Raw genomic sequence first — 19282 nt, forward strand, 5'->3', positions numbered from 1 at the left:
ACACATGAGCTTTGCAGACCTCAACAGAATTTTAGAGGCATTGTAAAAGATCTTCAGGGTCTAAACAATGATTTCTGGATTGTTTTGGTTTGATTTTAAATATTATGTGAGCTTAATAAATGACTACTATTTAGTTACTGTAGTCTACCACTAATTCTTTGTGACTCAGTATTGACTGGGATTGTTTTAAATGAATGCAGTCCATGTATTAGCGTAAATTCAGAAATTATGGAAGAGCTTATTTGCTGCGACATGAGGAAAAATCAGCAGATTCTTATTACGTTGGTAATTGCAGTGGATCAAACAGCCTAAACTAATTGCCACATTTAATGTATTTGAGGCCAAATGCTAATTGCAAATGGTTCATGCTGTTTGACTGATATAGGTGACTGGCTTTGATAAGCATGGATAGTGTAACCATACTTGCAATACAATATGCAGGACTGGTTACCATTAGCAACTCAAATAATTCCTAGTGTGGAGAGAAGCTGCATAGTCTAGAAAGAAGATGACTTAGGTTGCCTGAAACAAGAATAATTAACAGTCTAGGTAAAATAAATTATGAATCTTATTTTAAAATATTAAAATCTTAAATATTCATAAAATTGAAAACTAAATGTAATTTAAATACCAGGATGAATTTTGTCATGCACTGGATGATAAATGTTAGGAATCATTTCCCAAATAGGGCAGAAGCAGGATCACCGATGTGGAGGAGGCTTCAAAGCATAATTTAATATTAAACCGGAAAAGTTAGAATAGGGAAAATGAAGGTTCCAGTGAATATGTGAGCTAGCTGTCTTTCTTTTCATTCTTACTTCTTCTGTATTTTCAAAGAATGAAATGATTATGCAGTTCCCAAAAAGATATATTTGGTTAGCCGTCATAAGGGATCTACCTCTGGGATTTAGATTTAAGAGCAATGTGGACTGTTTCTAACATTGTTATTTGGTCACTATCCTACAACTTGTAAATCTGAAACGTAGGCCTGTGCCACAATCATTGCATGGTCGCCCAAGCTGCCACTGAAAGCACTGAAGGTTCTTTGAAACTGACCAGGCTGCAAACCTTCATGTGCCAGTTGAAAGTGGTACAGATATTAATAATTAATATTAATTAATTTAATATAATAATTATTATAATATAATAATCTTACTGCCTCACCTGTGGTCAGTCCTTACTCCAGCCTCAACTGAGACACTCTTAGTTCAACCTCTACCCAACTATCAATCTCATATTAAGATTTTGAGACTCATCCTAAATAACAGATTTTGTTTTGGTTTTATCACTGTAGCTATTGTATAATGCTCACGCCCATTCTCTTTCTCTGGCCTAACTCTGCTAAAGGTATGCTATCTATAATCCAATACTGACCCCAGTCACGTCCGTATCTTGTTGCTTCTCACCTTGATCGTTCTGTTTACAACTGATTGCCTCCTACATTCATTTCTTTTTCTCACAGATCTTTGTGAATCTTTGTAACACTTCCTGAAAAAGCATTGGAAGCATGAGTTCTTGAATAATTTTAAAGCAGAGATAGATAGATTCTTGATGATAAAGGGGTTGAAAGATTATTAAGGATAGACAGGAATGTGGAATAAACAGATAAGCCATGATTGTATCATATGGAGGAGCAGGTATGAGGGGTTATGTGGTCTACTCCTGCTTCTAATTTGTATATTGTACGTTCTACATTCTGTAAACAATCACAGTCATGCTTCTAGCCATTTAAGTCCCATTCTGAATTTTCTCCCGATACTCATTCATTTCAATCCCCAATTATTTCTTTTTCATTAAAACCCCTCTTAAAATCCACCTCGGTGTACCAGCATTTGGTTACCTCTTATGGTATTTGTTTCTTTGGCTTGATGTGGTTTTTTTTTCTAAATTACTTCCCTGTAAAGGGCCTTAAGACGTTTTTCTATGTTAAAAGCATTTGTATATGCTGTTGTTTTTGCAGCATCTTCACATTGAGAGATGTGTCCTCCTGCAACACCACCTCTCCCCACACATTTAACACAAAACTCCAGAAACATCTGTTAACAGAATCTCTGACTATTTTAACCTGTGTAGGATTCTGTCTCCTGATCAGAAAATGAGGGGGAGATTGCAGCAGCACTGTTAGCAATGATGATACCTGATAAGACAGTTATGTGGACTTAGACTGTACCATGCTGTGCAGGAGAAGGAGGGAGTGGGCTGGAGAAGTGCATCCATCACAGCTGTAGTATGTGTCTCACTTACTGATCTCACATCTAATAATCTGCTCTAAAGTGTGACCGTGAATGGGATCCCCATTTCTCTAGAAGAAAGGTAATATCATTGTTTTTCCTGATGCATGTTGAGATGGTAAGATGAGGGCCTCACTCTCTATTTGTACCAGTGAGACTGTCCTATAAATCCTTCGTCTGTTGCTTGGCAGCAGCAGGGGCTTTGCCTAGTTCGACGCAGCACCACCGGCATACATTCTACATTGATACAGTCTGAATCACAAAGACAAAGCAGGTAATTTTAATGTTTTCTTTCCCCTATTAGTGTAGTTTATCAAAAAAAAGGCCTCTTTGTGGTGCAGAGCAAAGTGGATTTTGGTTTGTTTGGCCAAGAGCTTGCTGATAATATTCCTGATTTTTGGTTTGCTGGTTCAGAGCTGGTCTTTTTCATGTTTAATTTATGACTGCTTTATAGCTCTGCAGTATGTTACTTGCTGTGTTACAACACTTAATGTTTATTGCTTTCCTATAGTGAAGCCACATAAAGAAACCACTCCATGCTGCACCCTAGCTGTACGCTTGTCTCCCAAGGGCAGAGTTGTCTCGAAATTTATTGTTTGTTCAATTTGAGCTGCTTCTGGTTTTGTTTTATAACGCAGTTCTTAACTCTAGCAGTTAAATATTGATGTAAATTGAGCCCTGAGTTTGCAGGCTATTTCTGTGACCTTGTAGTCACTCAGATGGATGTAACGTGGTAGGCATGACCAGAAAAAGGGCCAGGTCCCACTGTGAAATAACAGTGATAGACTGTGTGACACTGGAGCTGAATGTTCAGCCAATTTATTTAAAGTGCCTTATTTTGAATTAATCAGTGATCATTTGTGTGAAGACATTTGGTATGTGTTTCAAGATTTTTTTTTGTCTCGGCTTTATTTAGGAAGAGTTATTTTTGAACCCATGCTAGCTATTGTTGGGAGCAGTTGGTAACTGAGATCTGGGAGAGCTATTATGTTGAGATCTACATTTATCTGGTCACTGGGAATGGTTTGTTTTTATGATCTGGTGACAAGTATCCACTGGAGATGGTTTATTTCTGCGATCACAGATCAAGTATCCACCAGGAATAATGAGTGTCTGTGATTCAGGGCCAAGTATCCACTGGGAATTGTTCGTGTCTGTGATCCAGGGCCAAGTATCCACTGGGAATTGTTCGTGTCTGTGATCCAGGGCCAATTATTGATTGAAAATAATTAGTGTCTGTGATCCAGGGCTATATATCCACTGGGTGTGGTTTCTTTCTGTGACCCAAACTTGGTTATTCATGGGATTTGTTTGATCTGTGACTTGGTGTTGGATGCCCAGTGGGTATGTTTTGTGGTGTCTTTAATCCTGGGCTAAGTATCCACTGGGAATGGTTTGTGCCTATGATCGAGGTCTTAGTATTCATTGCAAGTGGTTTGTATCTCTGATCTTAAGTTGGGTATCCATGGGAACAGTTTGAGTCTGTGACCTGGTGTTGGGTGCCCATGTGGACTGGTTTGTTTCCACGATCTATAACCAAATATTCTCTGGGAGAGAATGTATCTAAGATCCTTAATAGGTTGTACATTGGGAGCGGTTTGTTTTATTGTTATGTTTGTGAGATATTGCTGAAGAAAAAGGCACATATTGGTAAAGTCAAAATAAGTGACAGCCATTTTATGGCTCATTTCTCAGAATGCCTTCACGAATAAAAGTAAACCTGCCTGGTTTAATATTTAAACAAAGTTTGGCAGTTAACTGTCAGTCACAATCTAACTGATACATTTTCCATAGCAATGGCTTTGCCAATTTGGGTCTACTCACCAATCAATTATCACTCTGCCTTCACTTAATGTGAATGATGCTCTCCCTTAACTTTAATATATCTTGTGAATTGGCCTGATGACTTCAAGAAAACATACTTCAGCAAGTTGTGATGTTTTTTAGCAGTACTCAAGTCCTATACCACCAAATGATTAAGATTGAATATTGGTTACTAATTTACAAAAACAGGTGGCAGAAGTGAGAACAATGTAAAGCTGTGGTTATTATTTATGATGTAACTTGTATAATTTGATAAATTTTATGGTGCATTTTTTGTATTTCGGAGAATTTTGACGAATAGCCTGAGAAAATTACTATATTTGTCACTTGGGCAAAACGGTAGACTTGCATCCCTGAAAGGGTTAACTCAGTCCTTGTTCTGTAGCCTAGGTAACTTGCTGCTCTGCTGGGAATGTAGCAGCTGAGTCCATCAGTGTTGTATAGTTCAATGCTCAGCTAAATTTTCAGACAGGCATTCACTGCACAAAACTAATACCTGTATTAATATTTCATGAAACAGATGGACTTGAAGTAAACAATGCCATGCCCATCTCGTTAGGAAATGGGAAACAAGCAACCAAGTACAACGAGCAATTCACCTGGCACATTTTTAAAGCAACCCCTAACTGTTCTGTTATAAAGCTGATTTTATAGGTAGATTTCAGAACCTTTCTGTAACATACAGTAACAATAGAGTTAGCTTGAGCTAGACCAGAAGATCATGGAGATGCAGGCTCAATTTTCTCATCCTTCAGTTTCCTCAGGCCATCTGGCTTGGGATATTCTGTTCGTAGTTTCAGGAAATATTCGTCCTTCTCTGCGGTTGAAACCACATTGGAGGTTTATTTAATAATGAGGGCTTCACAGAGGTTTCTTTCTGTGAGGCCAAGCAGGTTTTCTTGTGTGATCCTCCCAAATCCACCTCATTAGCTACGTACATTTTGGGGCTTTTTTGTCCAATGTTAGCCCATTCCTCCCACTCACCACTGCTGGGCTGTCCTGAGATTCATGATGCCAGCTCCATGTCTGATCCCCAGTCATGCACCTGATCAAGCACTGGCAGTCTGGAATTGCCCTTCACTATCAACATAAGTAGGACAGCAGCCACAAAACAGTGCTTCTCGCAATGCAGAAGTGGCATGGTTGGCATTTCCTTGCACAACTGCACATTCCAATCTCAGCTACTGTTTAAGACCAGTGCACACATTTACTTGTCCTTAACCATATTCCATCTTACAACCCTGTCTAAATCACAACGGCTCTTTCCTCAATGCCCACTGTAGCCCAGCATCTTATCATTGTTCAACATATACAGGGAAGTCTTCAGATGCTTCTAAACAATTACTTTTATTCATCATCACCAAAAACAAACAGCAATCAAACAAACAGGAGCTGCATTTGCCTCTCAAAATGAAGTGCTTGTCTGTTGAGCATCAATAATTTTACAGACAATGAATGATCCCTGCATCCAGCTCTTGGGTGTCTGTATTAAAGTGCAGGAACAGACATGTAGATCGATCAGAGAAGTACCATGATGATATGGAGAGGCAGATGCCTGTTGAATACCAATGTCAATGGTCATGTGGTCACTGCTCATCAAGTGTGCACTGAGCTGCTGGTGACTGGCATCTAAGGAGGAGCAAATGATAAACTGGAATTGATTTGACTTTCTTATCAGGAATTGTTGGCATCTGGCAAGTGGGAAAATGAGACATTACACGTTAATGGGGTGCGATTAGGTAGTAATGAAGGTGAAAATGAGCCATGATCCATGGTAATGCGCCTCTCATGACTCGTGAGTGAGAATTGCATCATGACATCCAGGACTTAGTTGCAAAATTCATCTCAACTTTGTAAAATTCCTCAATGGACATCTCACCCAATTTTCCCAAATTTCACACCATAGGCCATGCTGTTCAGGGACTGGGATGATTCTACTTTTCATTAGTGAGTTTACACAAAAGGGAAGGGCATAGAAAGATAAATTCCTATTTAGCCAAGTGTGATGTGCTGCATATCAGTAGGAACATAAGGCTAGAAACTTTACAGTGGAGCAGTGTAAAATCTAGTCCATTGAGTGAGAAAAGATTAGTGAACAATCTAAAAGCAACACTGAAGTCTTAAATAAAACTATAACAAGTAAAAGAATTACCAAAGGGAAGGTGGCTGATTAGGGTTGGAAGGAAATCTTGAGACAGGGTCATGGCTGAGATATTAAATGAATGTTTTGCATCCATTTTCTGTCAGCAGAAGACACTGTCAATGTTACAATGATTGAGGAGCGAGTAGAGAGATTGGATAGGGTGAAAATAGTTATTGATGAGATACTTACCCAAAGTTTAAAAAAAAAGTCACTCTGTCCAAGATTGGATACATCTAGGTTCCTGGCAAATAAGAGTGGGAATTATGAAGGGCCAGGCCACAATCTTCCAGTGTTTCCCAGATATACGAGTGGTGTGAAACGACTGGAGGATTGTAAATGCCACACCCTTGTTCCAGAAAATAGGGAGGGATAAACCCAATTATAGCTCAGTTAGGCAAACATTGGTTTAGGGAAATCAACAAAATTATGATCAACTGTGATCATAAAATTAATTGATGCTTGCAAGAACATGGCTTCGTAAGCAACATCCAGGGTTGATTTGTTAGAAGTCAGTCATGTTTGACAAACATGACAAAAGTCTTGAGTGCAGTTCAGTTTCTGATCAGTAGCAACCCCCAGGATGGATGTAGTGGGCGATTCAGTGATAGCAATACCATTGCTTGTCAAAGAGCGGTAAGATTGTTTCTTATTGGAGAAGATAATTGCCTGGCATTTGTGTGGTGTGAATATTACTTGCCACTTTTCAGCCCAAACCTGTATATTGTCTGGATATTGTTGCATTTGGACATGGACTGCTTCACCATCTGAGGAGTTGCAAATGGTATTGAACATTATACGATCATTCGGCAACATTCCACTTTTGACCTTATGTTGGAGGGAAGGTCAATGATGAAGTCGCTGAAGATGGTTGGGCTTAGGACAGTACCCTGAGGAACTCCTGCAGAGCTGGGAAGTCCAACCTCCAACACCACTCCCATCTTCTTATGGGCCAGGAATGACGCCAGCCAGGAGAGAGTTTTCTCCTTCATTCCTATTGACTCCAGTTTTGCTAGTCCTCCATGAGGACTAGACATGGTAGATGCAGCACGGAGGTTCCCGAAGCCAGAGGATTCCAGAACCAGGAGTCACAGTGTGATGATACAGGGTAAGCCACTTAGGACTGAAACGAGAAATTTCTTCACCTAGTTGAGTGGAGAGCCTGTGGAATTTGCTACCATGGAAGGCAGTCAAGGACAAGATGTTGTATGCTTTCAAAAGAATTTGGATATAGCATTTGGGGCAAAAGGGATCAAAGAATATGAGGGAGAAACGGGAACAGGCTATTGAGTTGCATGATAAGTGTGATCAAAATGAATGGTGGAACAGGCTCAAAGGGCCGAATGTCCTATTCCTGCTTTTATTTTCTATGTCTATGTTGTGTTCTATGCCCCACTTTGTCAAATGATGCCATGATGTCAAGGGCAATCACTCTTACCTCATGTTTGGATTTCAGCCCTTTTGTCCATGTTGTGATGAAGTCAGGAGCTGAGTGGCCCTGGTGGAACACAAACTGGGCGTTGTTGAACAGGCTGGAGTTAAGCAGGTGCTGCTTGATTGCACCTTCCATCATTGTACTGATTGAGAGTAGACTATGGGGTGGTAATTGGCTGGGTTGGATTCTCCCTGTGTTTTGTGTATGAGACATAGCTGGGCAATTTTTACCATTGCCAGTCTTGTAACTGTACTGGAAGAGCTTGGCTAGGGGAGTGGCAAGTTCTTCAGTACTATTGCTGGCATATTGACAGGGCCCATAGCCGTTGCAATATTTAGTGCCTGCAACTATTTCTTGATACCACGTAGAGTGGATCGAATTGACTTACAGCTGACATTTGTGATGCAGGAGATTGCAGCTGGTACAATTATGGTCATATAGATACACAGTTTCATGGTAGTGTTGATGCTGCTGGATTCTCAAATTGTGTGGAACCGCTGGAAGACTAATGATATTTGTGGACATAGATCTCCACATAACCCTCCCTGAAGATATAACTTTGTAACTAGGGGAGGTGATCCCTATCCTCAATGTTCTGTTACCTGATCTTAGTGGAATGAGGGGTCTTTTATCTTTGTCTTCTCTACCTTAGAATTATTAATTTAAGAGTAAAACTGTTGAATTTTACACCCACACAAATCTTTGCAGGTTAACCTATTTAATGTCCAATATGGGCAATCATTGCCTTTCTCCCTTCATCTATCCCCCTTTTTCTTGTTCACTTCCTTTTTTAAATGCTGTTCATCTCTAACTCCGTTCTGAGGGAGTATAAATCCTTGAAACATTAATTGATTTTTTCTTCTCAGCAAATGCTGTCTGACATCCTGAGTATCTCAGCATTTTTTATTTATGTCATGGCAACCAGTGTTTGGGCAGGTGATAAATGCAGGAAGAGGCAAGACATTAAACAAATGGGAGTAGAAACCATGACTGCGATTATGGACAAATTTTAGATGATTAGATGGGGAGGCAAATAAAATTACTGTTTGGGCCCAGATATATGTCCCCATCTGTAAATACTATAGAGAAATGAGATGGAATGGTACACCAAGTAAAAGAACATAATGAAATAGAGCAACTAATTATTCTGAATACTGTATGTGCACAGAACAAGATTGAATGATTAGAAGTAGGCTTGTCTAGAAGGCAAGTGAGCTGTACTTGGAATTGGACCTGGTTAAACTACAACATTGACTAGAAGATTAAACTGACAGGGTATGGAATTTGCGTGAAGGATTGGTATAATAAAGCAAGAGGAGGCATGTAGCAATATTATGTGTCAGTGGGAGAAAAGTAACGGATGATTTTGGCTGACGCAGCAGCATGGTTTACAGAGAAGGTGCTTTTGTCTGGTGTTTGCTTACACAATCGGAGACTGGAGAAAGTAGACAAAGGCTTTTGTAGGTCATAGGCAAAAAGAACGGAAAATGGAAATTTTAGAGATGCTGACTGAGGAACACATCAGGGGTGATGTTAAGGAGCATTGCTTGATTACAGAGTAGATACAAGACTATCTTCTCATTTTGTGGAATAGCTCAATCATGCATTGCTGTTCTGGACTTACTTATGCAAAGTCCATGAGCCATTGAATGTTAAATAGTACTTGGGAATAGAATTGTACACGGTAATTGAAAGGTGTGAGATTCTGAGGGAGTTTGAAAGAATTTACGTTAAGCAGATGCTTCTCCCCACGGGAAAATCTAGAACTGGGAGGCACAGTTTATAAATAGCTAGTCTCCCATTTAAGATGGAGATGATGAGGAATTTCTTACTCAGGCTTGTTAATGTTTGGAATTCTCTTCCAGTGATCAGAAGAGGATGAATCATTCAAAACGTTTAAGGGCATGTTAGAAAGCTGATCAGCAAGTCCAGGATGGAAAGTCAAATTAGCCACGATCTTATTGACTGGCAAAGCAAGTTTGAGACTTGAAAGGCCTACTCCTGCTCCTATTTCCTATGTTATTAAGATCTTGTGAGAGGTCTTTTGTTAAATGCATACATTTCCAGTGTCAGTGTCTTTCTATTGCCCAGTCAAACATGGTCAAATTTATTATAATTATACATATTCTTTTGTAATCTATGCACATTTTTTGCCTCTACTTTGATTGGCTTATTCAACACATGATAGACTCCAATCCTTGACAATACCTACATGTAACACATTAATTAAATTTAAACTTCATGAATAATAATTTCGGAGTGGTGGTATAAATACAGGAAAACTTTGCAAGATTTCTTTAGGCAATCTCCTGAAAGAAAGTGAAGTACTTTTCACTGTATCTTGGAAAAATATTTTCCTGACTAATAGCTCAATAAATTCCCTTCACATACCACAGGCAGAACAAAATAAATTGCTGCTTGTAATATAAAGTATGATTTCTGAATTGTGATGGATAAAGTAGATACTGGATGCGTGCCCTTTTCACTTTTTCCCTCTGTTCAGACTCCTGAGCCTTGTATTCCACTGAATAAGCATCATTGTAGAATTTATAAGGGTTGTAAAAACGTGAAACCTTGAGATATTAATGTATTCCTATCCTTCATATCCTATACTTTATACACTACTACAAATTTGGATCTGCTGTAGAGTTATATACAGGTTCAGTGGCATTGGATACTAAATGCTTCACTTTATGAAAAATAGCTAACTCTATCTTGTATCAATTTGCATGGTAGCATAGCAGAGTGGTGCAATAATATTATCCCTTCTGACGGATATTTGTGTGCTTTATGCAGTCGCTTCTCAAATCTATTTGAAGACGGTCCAAACAAACACTTGATGAGATCAGCCTGATGCAAATCATTAAGTTCCTTTATTTCACAGTAATTTGAATAGAAAGAATAGAAACTACAATTAACCTTAATGATATTCAAAGCACTGCTATCCAAATCACTGTGGCTGTAGTGTGGTCTCTATTACCCTGCCAGTACCTTCTCCCCTTTGTGAATCCTCTCTCCTCAATGAAATAGCTCCACAGAGGCCGGTATCCTATCACCAAGTCATCCTTTATTTACACATGAACAGTCCTTGACTTTAGCACTGCCTTTTCAGAGTCAGCTCTCAGAATATCTGATACTCCCATTTTTATCTGTCAGCTAGGGCTCCCTGATTGAGGCTCTTAATAGAACATAGAACAGTACAGCACAGTACAGGTCCTTAGGCCCATGATGTTGTGCTGACCTATTATCCTACTCAGATCAAACTACCCTGCATTGTACTATCCCCTGTGTGCCTATCCAAGAGTCGCTTAAAAGTCTCCAAAGTATCTGACTCCACTACCAGCAGCACATTCCAAATGCCCACCACTCTCTGTGTGAAGAACCTACTTCTGACGTCTCTCCTATACCTTCCTCCAATCACCTTTAAATTATGACCCCTCGTAATAGTCATTTCAGCCCTGGGAAAAAGGTATCTGGTCCAGCTGGTTGACCTCATTACAATCACCAGAATCATAGAATCCCTACAGTATGGAAGCAGGCTATTCAGCCCATTGAGTCCACACTGACACTCCTTATCCTATCCCTGTAACCCTGCATTTCCCAGGGCTAATCCACCTATTATGCACATCTCCCTGGACACTGTGGCCAGTCCAGCTAACCTGCACATCTTTGGATTGTGAGAGGAAACCGGAGCATTTAGAGGAAACCCACGTAGACACGGGGCGAATGCGCAAACTCCACACAGAGTGTCACCTGGGGACAGAATTGAACCCTGGTCCCTGGTGCTGTGAGGTAGCAGTACAGACCACTGAGCCACTGTGCTGCCCTAGCTACAGTTACTAAAACCTCTTTTAACATCTTTGCCATCCTTTCTGCACTTAGGGTCTGCAACGAATAGTGATATGTCCTCAGTAAGTTCATGACATGTTTAATTTTTTGAGTAAATTATCCTCCTGCCTTCTGGTTCTGTTTAATGGTGGGTGTACGGTATCGCTGATTTATGACCAGCCGACTTATGAATGCTCGTACCTACAAACACAATCCCATACTGGGTGACAGTTTAAAGATACAACATATAAACATTTCCTGTATTTACAAGAGGTTATTTTATATTGTCCCACATTGTGTTCTGACCTACGTACAAACTAACTTGCGAACAGACTGACAAATGAAACGCATTTACAAACTGGAGACTGCCATCAGGCTCCGTCCTGAGAGAACCCAAACCTCAGGTCTGGGGAGAAGGTGGAACATGGGACTGAGTTGGATGATCAACTATGATCATATTGAATGCTGGAGCTGGATTGAAGGGCCAAATGGCCTACTCCTGCTCCTGTTTTCTATGTTTCTATGTTTTCCATGGCCAAGATATCCTTTAACACTGATTCCATTTCCAATCTCATCTCAAGCACTAAATGTAAGAATTACATTCACTGTAATCAAGGATCCTTGTCCCTTTGCATTTTAATAAAGCCAAAAATACTGGGAATAATCAGAAAATATAGCAGCATCTGTGGACAGAGAAGCAGAGTTGATGCTTCAGGCCTGTGATCGTATATAACTGTGTTCCTTTATATTTTCTCACCCGTCCCTCCTTTTGCTTAGTCCAAACTCATCAGATCTCAAGAATGAGACCAATTTTCCCCTTTTTCTGTGTACTTTCCATTAAGTACATGTCCATTAAGTTCTCATTGCTGGGCCCCATCTGAGCTGCCACAGTTAATACTTCTCCATTTCATTGGTACCACGACATCTCCCTTCAAACATCCATCATCATCCCCTGTACACACAAAAACCTTGACATTATAAATCCTCCACTATCTCCTTATCTCCAACTCTGCTTTTGTTTCTAAAGTCTACAAATGTGATCTTACCCACTAGTTCCGCACCCATTTCTCCTGAAGCTCCTACAATAAATTTTAAGTGCTAATGTACTAGACATGCACTCCAGAATCTCTAATGTTCAAAGGACATGAGTTCACAACCCACCATGGCACATGACGAAATTTGAATTCAGTAAAAATCTGGAATAACAAGCTAGCTTGATGACAGCTATGTAACAACTGCCAGTTGTTGTAAAAACCCATCTGGTACACTAATGTTCTTTAGTAAATCTGCCATCCTTACCTGGTCTGGTCTACATGTGACTCCAGACCCACAGCAATGCAATTGACTCTGAGTTGCCCTCTGGGCAATTAGGGATGGGTCATAAATGCTGACCTAACCATTGATACTCACATCCCATGCATGAATTAAAAAGAACTTTCCATAGATACTATCTGACCTGCTGAGTATTTCTGGCAGTTTCTATTTTTACTTCAGATTTCCCAATATTTTGCTTTTGTTCTGAAGCACTTATTAAGAAAACTTTTCAGCCTTATGTGAGCATGTGCTTGAGTGATCAAAACAATTATTGTCTGTTTTACAAACTAAGTTTGTTGCAAGGAGACTGGCCCATGTAATGACAACTTATTTTTCAATTATTTGACAGCCCACAGTTGGAATATCATCCGCACATCCAGGGTTACCATTGCAAGTGACAACAGAATTCAGCAGAACCTCAGAGGCAAGTAGATCCATTGCACAAACTCAGGTGTCAGGTATAGGTTGCAACTGCAAGTGTGTTAGGCAGCTGGTAAGTTCAGTTTGGAGGAGACTGACATTACAAGACTTTAAGAAGAAGCTCAGGCATAAAGCTTGAAGTAGACCCATTCCACACTTGCAGGCATTTAAAAAAAAGGGATTCCACAGACTTTTGCTTCCAGTAGCAAAACATGTCTACAAACGTTATCTCAGAAGGGAAAGAAAAGACTAAATTTGCAATGGTGTAGATCCATGAGGCTATGTTGCTTCCATCTCCCATTCCAGTTTTAAAATCAAGCCGGAATTTTGATGTTGTTGCTACTGCATTTACCCAAGTTCTCTTAAAATGCAATAATTTCCACGGTAAATTTTCTGGTAACCTTATTTTCTTGCTCCTTAGATCTGTTGAAGGCTATTTACTGGAAAACTGGTACACATTGTTGACATTACACTCAGTTGCGTACTGAAGTATATATCTAATTGTCTCAGTGTACCTACTGGCCACTTGGACTTGGCTACTCTGAGAATTTGTGCGTAGAATGGGGTGGTCACAGGTCAAGTTGATTGGAAGTTGGTGCTGAGTTAACTGTTAAGAGCCGATTGATCAGACATCTCCATATGGAATTCGGTGCCTTTTTCTCGATAGCTGGGAAATACATTTGATGTATATTGAGCTCCTTTGCATGGGGAAAAGTTCATCAAATGAATTCAGTATTCATGAGATTGTCCTGAGTGTGGTAGTATTGGTTATTTTCTCTCTTGTTTGTTCTCAATTATTCTTCTACCCATTTCAGAAAATAGTTACTTAGGTTGCAATTAGAGCCCAGTGCCTGACGAGGAGCAAGGTTACAGACATGTTGCGCAGTCTTGACAGTCAGGTTTCAGTATGGTCATTGAAAATTGTCCTTTCGAGTATATTTCATTGGATATGTACAGTGTGTGAAGATTTGTTAAAAGAAAATGTACAGTTTCTGGAGTTCTTTCTTCAGATTCCAGTGCTTCACTCGTTTCATGTAATCTAATTTATATTATTCCAGCTCTGGATTGTTTCTGACAATCCCAGTCAAAATGATTTATGCTTGACCACACTTGATTTCACCACAATTACGAAAGATAAACAATCAGACCAAACTTGTTTTCACTTAAGAACAGATTCATTGGAAACATGATCCAGCCTTTGAACTGCTGATGTATTTATTCTGAATGTATAATTCATTGTCCTAAATCCAGAACAGGTTTCAGAGACATTGCTGAAATTCTCGATAGGCACCCCGTGATATCTTTCCTGCTGTTTGAGGGGCAAACTGGATGGTAAATTCTGCTGAATTATATTGGGAAGATAGTGCTGGCAAAGGTTTCAGGAACTAGAGCCTGAATCAGGTCAATGAAGCATTTCTATGAGCAAGATGGTGTTGAAACAATGATTCAAATCAAATCACTGATAATTCCAACAATCAGCTTCTTTTTCGATTTCTTAAACCCAGTTTGTTGTTTGGGTAATCTATAACAAAAGTATGCTTCATAATGTCTCTGAGCTATTGGAATACTATTGGGTGGCATGGTGGCTCAGTGGTTAACACTGCTGCCTCACAGCAACAGGAACCAGGTTCAATTCCTGCCTCGGGTGACTGTCTGTGTGGGTTTCCTCCGGCTGCTCTGGTTTCCTCCCACAATCCAAAGATGTGCAGATTAGGTGGATTGGCCATGCTAAATTGCTTGTGGTGTCCTAGGATGTGTAAGTTAGGTGGATTAGCCATGGGAATTGCAGGGTTACAGGAATAGAGTAGGGGATTGAGTCTGGGTGGGATCCTGTTGGGAGGGTTGGTGTGGACTTGTTGGGCGGAATGGCCCGCTTTCACACTGTAGGGATTCTAAAAAAAAAGCAAGTACTGAGCATTTTCTTTCTAATGTGCATTGTAACTAGTTCCCATCTCAGATGTTGCTTCATAAAATGTGTGGTGGATAAATAAAGTATTTGCGGAGTGGGGTGACATTAATATGACAAAGTATGCTGTTCCCACACAATGGGTGAAAGTCTCACATGGTTGAGCACATAGGATCGAACACAGATGGAGAGTTAAATAAGGAAATATCTAGATCACTGTTTTTGGAAGACCTTCCCAAATGTGTCACGGTTACGCATACAATAGTAGCTCCTTCTGTCAAGATTTAGATCAGAATGTGGGTGTTAATCATGATGTTTAGGCATTTCTAAAATATACTTTTTTAAAATTGAATGTTTCCACTTGTTGTGAAGTTATGCATTTATTTTGATTGCTGGTGTGTGGCATGTGTCTAAAACCCAGAACCATGTTCAGAGTCTGAAACCAAGTTTTACAAGTAGATCAACAGTTAGAATCTTCACTGTCTCACTGCAGAGACATGCTCTCTTTCTCTTAGCCAGACAGCTTCAGGAAGAAGTTGGCACACTGACTTCTATCTAAGAGCCATCCAAAAGACCTAATTATCTTCATCACAAAAAAGATAATTGTTGCTTATTGCTTAAAGATGTCAATTGCAAATGTAAAGAAAACATCTCTGCTACCTCCTGGACTTTTGTCCAATTAGCATTGTGAAATGGAAGGGCCTTGGACTACCATGATAGTGTCCTGACTCCTGGGGCAGAACGTCCAGGTTTAGGTGCTACCTGCACTGGAAGTGTGTCATAACATGTCTGAAGAGGTTGATTAAAATAATGATTAATGTTAAATGGCCCCAACCAGGATTTGTTTGTTCTCCTCAGGGAACAGAATTATGTAAAAAACGGAAAGAATGTGAGAGCCATGAGGAAGAGATAAAGAAACGCCAGCGGATATGTGAGGATTTGGTATGTGCGCTCCCATCTGTTTTAATGTATAAGTGTGAAGCAGTATAAATTAGATAAGGCGCAGTTAATACTGTGCTGTGTCAGTACTGAATATAAGGTGTGTGTAGTGTGAAATAGGCAAGTTAAACCTTGTTTAAAAATGTACAAATGCCATATTATATTTAGCATTCCTATAGTTGGAATTATGTATCTGTTGATAATATATATACATATAATATGTATGCAGGTATAGGCAAAATTTAATATGTGCAATAGGAATCCCATGCACCAATTAGAAAACCTGGTGGGAACCTTACGCCATTTTTCTCCTGGAGATCTGACACTGTTATGAGATGATCAAGCACTTACTTGGACAATGTCAATTCTGCCATGCAATCAAGTCCCCAATGAAACCCAGACCAGATAGTGCTGGCAATCTGAGGCTAGCACGAGCAATGACCACTACCGGGTTAACATTCAGACCTATCCTGACATTCATTGCCAGATCCCTGAATAGACATGACTGCAGGAAGTATTGGGGTAAGATCACAACACATAGGAGCAGAATTAGGCCATTCGACCCATTGAGTCTACTCCATCATTCGATCATGGCTGATATGTTTTTCAACCCCATTCTCCTGACTTCTCCCCATAACCCTGATCCACTTACCAATCAAGAAACTGTCTACCTCTGTCTTAAATACACTCAATGGCTTGGCCTTCATAACTCTCTGCAGCAATGAGTATTATAGATGAACCACGCTCTGGTTGTAGAAATTCCTTCTCATCTCAGTTCTAAAGAGTTGTCCCTTCACTCTGAGGCTGTTCCCTCGGGACCTAGCCTCTCCTCCTAGTGGAAACATCTTCCTTACATCCACTCTATCCAGGCTTCACAGCATTCTGTAAGTTTCAATCACATACCCCCTCATCCTTCTAAACTCCATCGAGTACAGACCCAGAGTCCTCAACCGATCCTCATGTGAGAAGCACTTCACCTCTGGAATCATTATTGTAAACTTCCTCTGGACACCCTCCAATCTCAGCATATCCTTCCTTAGATATGGGGCCCAAATTTCCTCACTATGTTTTGAATACAGTCTGACCAGAACCTTTTACAGCCTCAGCAGTACAATTCTAGCCCTTTTGAAATGAATGGCAACATTGCCTTTGCCTTCCTAACTGCCGACTCAACCCACATGATAACCTTAAGAAAATCCTGAACTAGGACTCCCAAGTCACTTTGTCCTTCAGATTTTCGAAACCTTTCCCCATTTAGAAAATATTCTGCACCTCTATTCTTCCTAACAAAGTGCATAACCTCCCACATTCCGTATTGTACTCCACCTGCCACTTTTTTGCCCACTCTCCTAGCCGGTGCAAGTCCTTCTGCAGCCTCCCCACTTCCTCAACACCACCTGCCCCTTCACCTACCTTTTTAACAAAGCCCTCAGATCATTAATGTATAACATGAATAGTGTGGTCCCAACACTGACCCTGTGGAGCTCTGCTGGTTACCGGCTACCGTCCTGAAAAAGACCCCTTTATCCCACTCTGTGCCTTGTGTCAGTCAGCTGATCCTCCACCTTACCCTTAACACCATGGTCTCTTTTCTTATTTGGCAGCCTTCTGTGCAGCACCTTTGCAAATGTCTTCTCGAAATCCAAATAGATCATGCCTACTGGCTCTCCTTTGTCTGACTAGTTTGTTACTCCTCAAAGAACTCCGACAGATTGGTCAGGCATGACCTCCTGTTGCCAAAACTGTGCTGTCTCATCCTATTTTGCCGTGCACTTCCAAACACTCTGCAATCTCATCCTTAATAATGGTCTGTAAAATCTTACCAAAGGCTGAGGTCAGGCTAATGGCCGACAGTTTCCCGTCGTCTGCCACCCTAACTTCCGAAACAAGGGATGTTATGTTGGCATTTTCTAATCCTCTGGAATGTTCCCTGACTCCACTGATTCCTGAAAGATCACCACCAATGTCACTATCAACTCCTCGGCTATATCCTTCAGAACCCCGGGGGGTAGGCCACCCGTTTTGAGTGATTTATCTACATGCAGACCTTTCAGCTTCCCCAGCACCTTCTCCTTAGTAATGACCACTACACTCACCTCTGCTCCCTGATACTCCTGAAGTTCTGGTATGTTGCTGGTGTCTTCCCTACATCCTGACTACAGCCAGGAGGCCTGTACACAAATCCCATCAGGGTCTTTTCTCCTCTGTGGTTCCTCAACTCTACCCGCACAGTTACTACACCTTCCGACTCTATACCACTCCTAGATATCAATTTAATTTCATTGCTTATTGTCAAGGCAACCCTGTCCCCTCTACCCATCTGCCTGTCATAGAATCATTGAATCCCTACAGTACAGATAGAGGCCATTCAGCCCAGCAAGTCTGCACCGATCCACCTCCCTACCCTATCCCTGTAACCCTGAATTTATCATGGATAATCCACCTAGCCTGCCCATCCCTAGATACCATGCACAATTTAGGCTAACCAATCCACCTAAACTGCACATCTGTGCACTGTGGGAGGAAACCATTGTACTGACAGACACTGGAAGAATGTGCAGACTCCACACAGGCAGTCACCCAAGGCAGAAATTGAACCTAGGTCCCTGGTGCTGTGAGGCAGCAGCACTAACCATTGTGCCACAGTGCCATCCCTATGTCTTTTGATAGGACGTATATCCTTGGATATTTAGTCCCCAGCTCTGATCCCCTTGCAGCCACAACTTCATACTTGCCATTTCAATTTGTGCTACAAGCTTATTTACCTTGTTTCGTATACTGCATGCATTCAAGTAAACCACTTCAGTCCTGCATTCATTGCCCCCAGCTCATAGTTGGCCCGTTATCGGCTGTGCCTGAAGTTAGATTCCGGAGCCTTTTCATGCTCTCTGTCCTGTGTCTTGTTCTGGAAAATTTAATAACCTCTGCTGAGCTCTCTCCTCACTTTAACTTTATCCATAACTTTCTATGCGACTGAACCTACCCCGTCACTATTAGATTAAAATCCTGTCCACAGCCCCATTTATGCGATTCACCAGGACTCTGGTCCCAGCATGATTCAGACGGAGCCCATCCCATTGAAACAGCTCCCTCCTTCCCAAATGCTGATGTCAATGTCCTATGAATTCAAGAGATAACAAGGTGTAGAGCTGGATGAACACAGCAGGCCAAGCAGCATCAGAGGAGCAGGAAGGCTGACGTTTCGGGCCTAGACCCTTCTTCAGAAATTTCTGAAGAAGGGTCTA

At 40.7% G+C, this 19282-nt stretch overlaps 1 protein-coding gene across 1 annotated transcript in view; it reads left to right on the plus strand.

Moving 5' to 3' along the window:
- Positions 1-19282, plus strand: part of LOC109913295 (peripheral-type benzodiazepine receptor-associated protein 1-like) — a 208984-nt gene that overhangs the window by 85482 nt on the left and 104220 nt on the right. Inside the window, 2 exon segments of the mRNA XM_048612371.1 lie at positions 13122-13196; positions 15957-16040. Coding sequence (XP_048468328.1) covers positions 13122-13196; positions 15957-16040 — 159 coding nt within the window.

Source organism: Rhincodon typus, chromosome 26, assembly GCF_021869965.1.
Source record: "Rhincodon typus isolate 14 chromosome 26, sRhiTyp1.1, whole genome shotgun sequence".
Lineage (NCBI taxonomy): Eukaryota > Metazoa > Chordata > Chondrichthyes > Orectolobiformes > Rhincodontidae > Rhincodon > Rhincodon typus.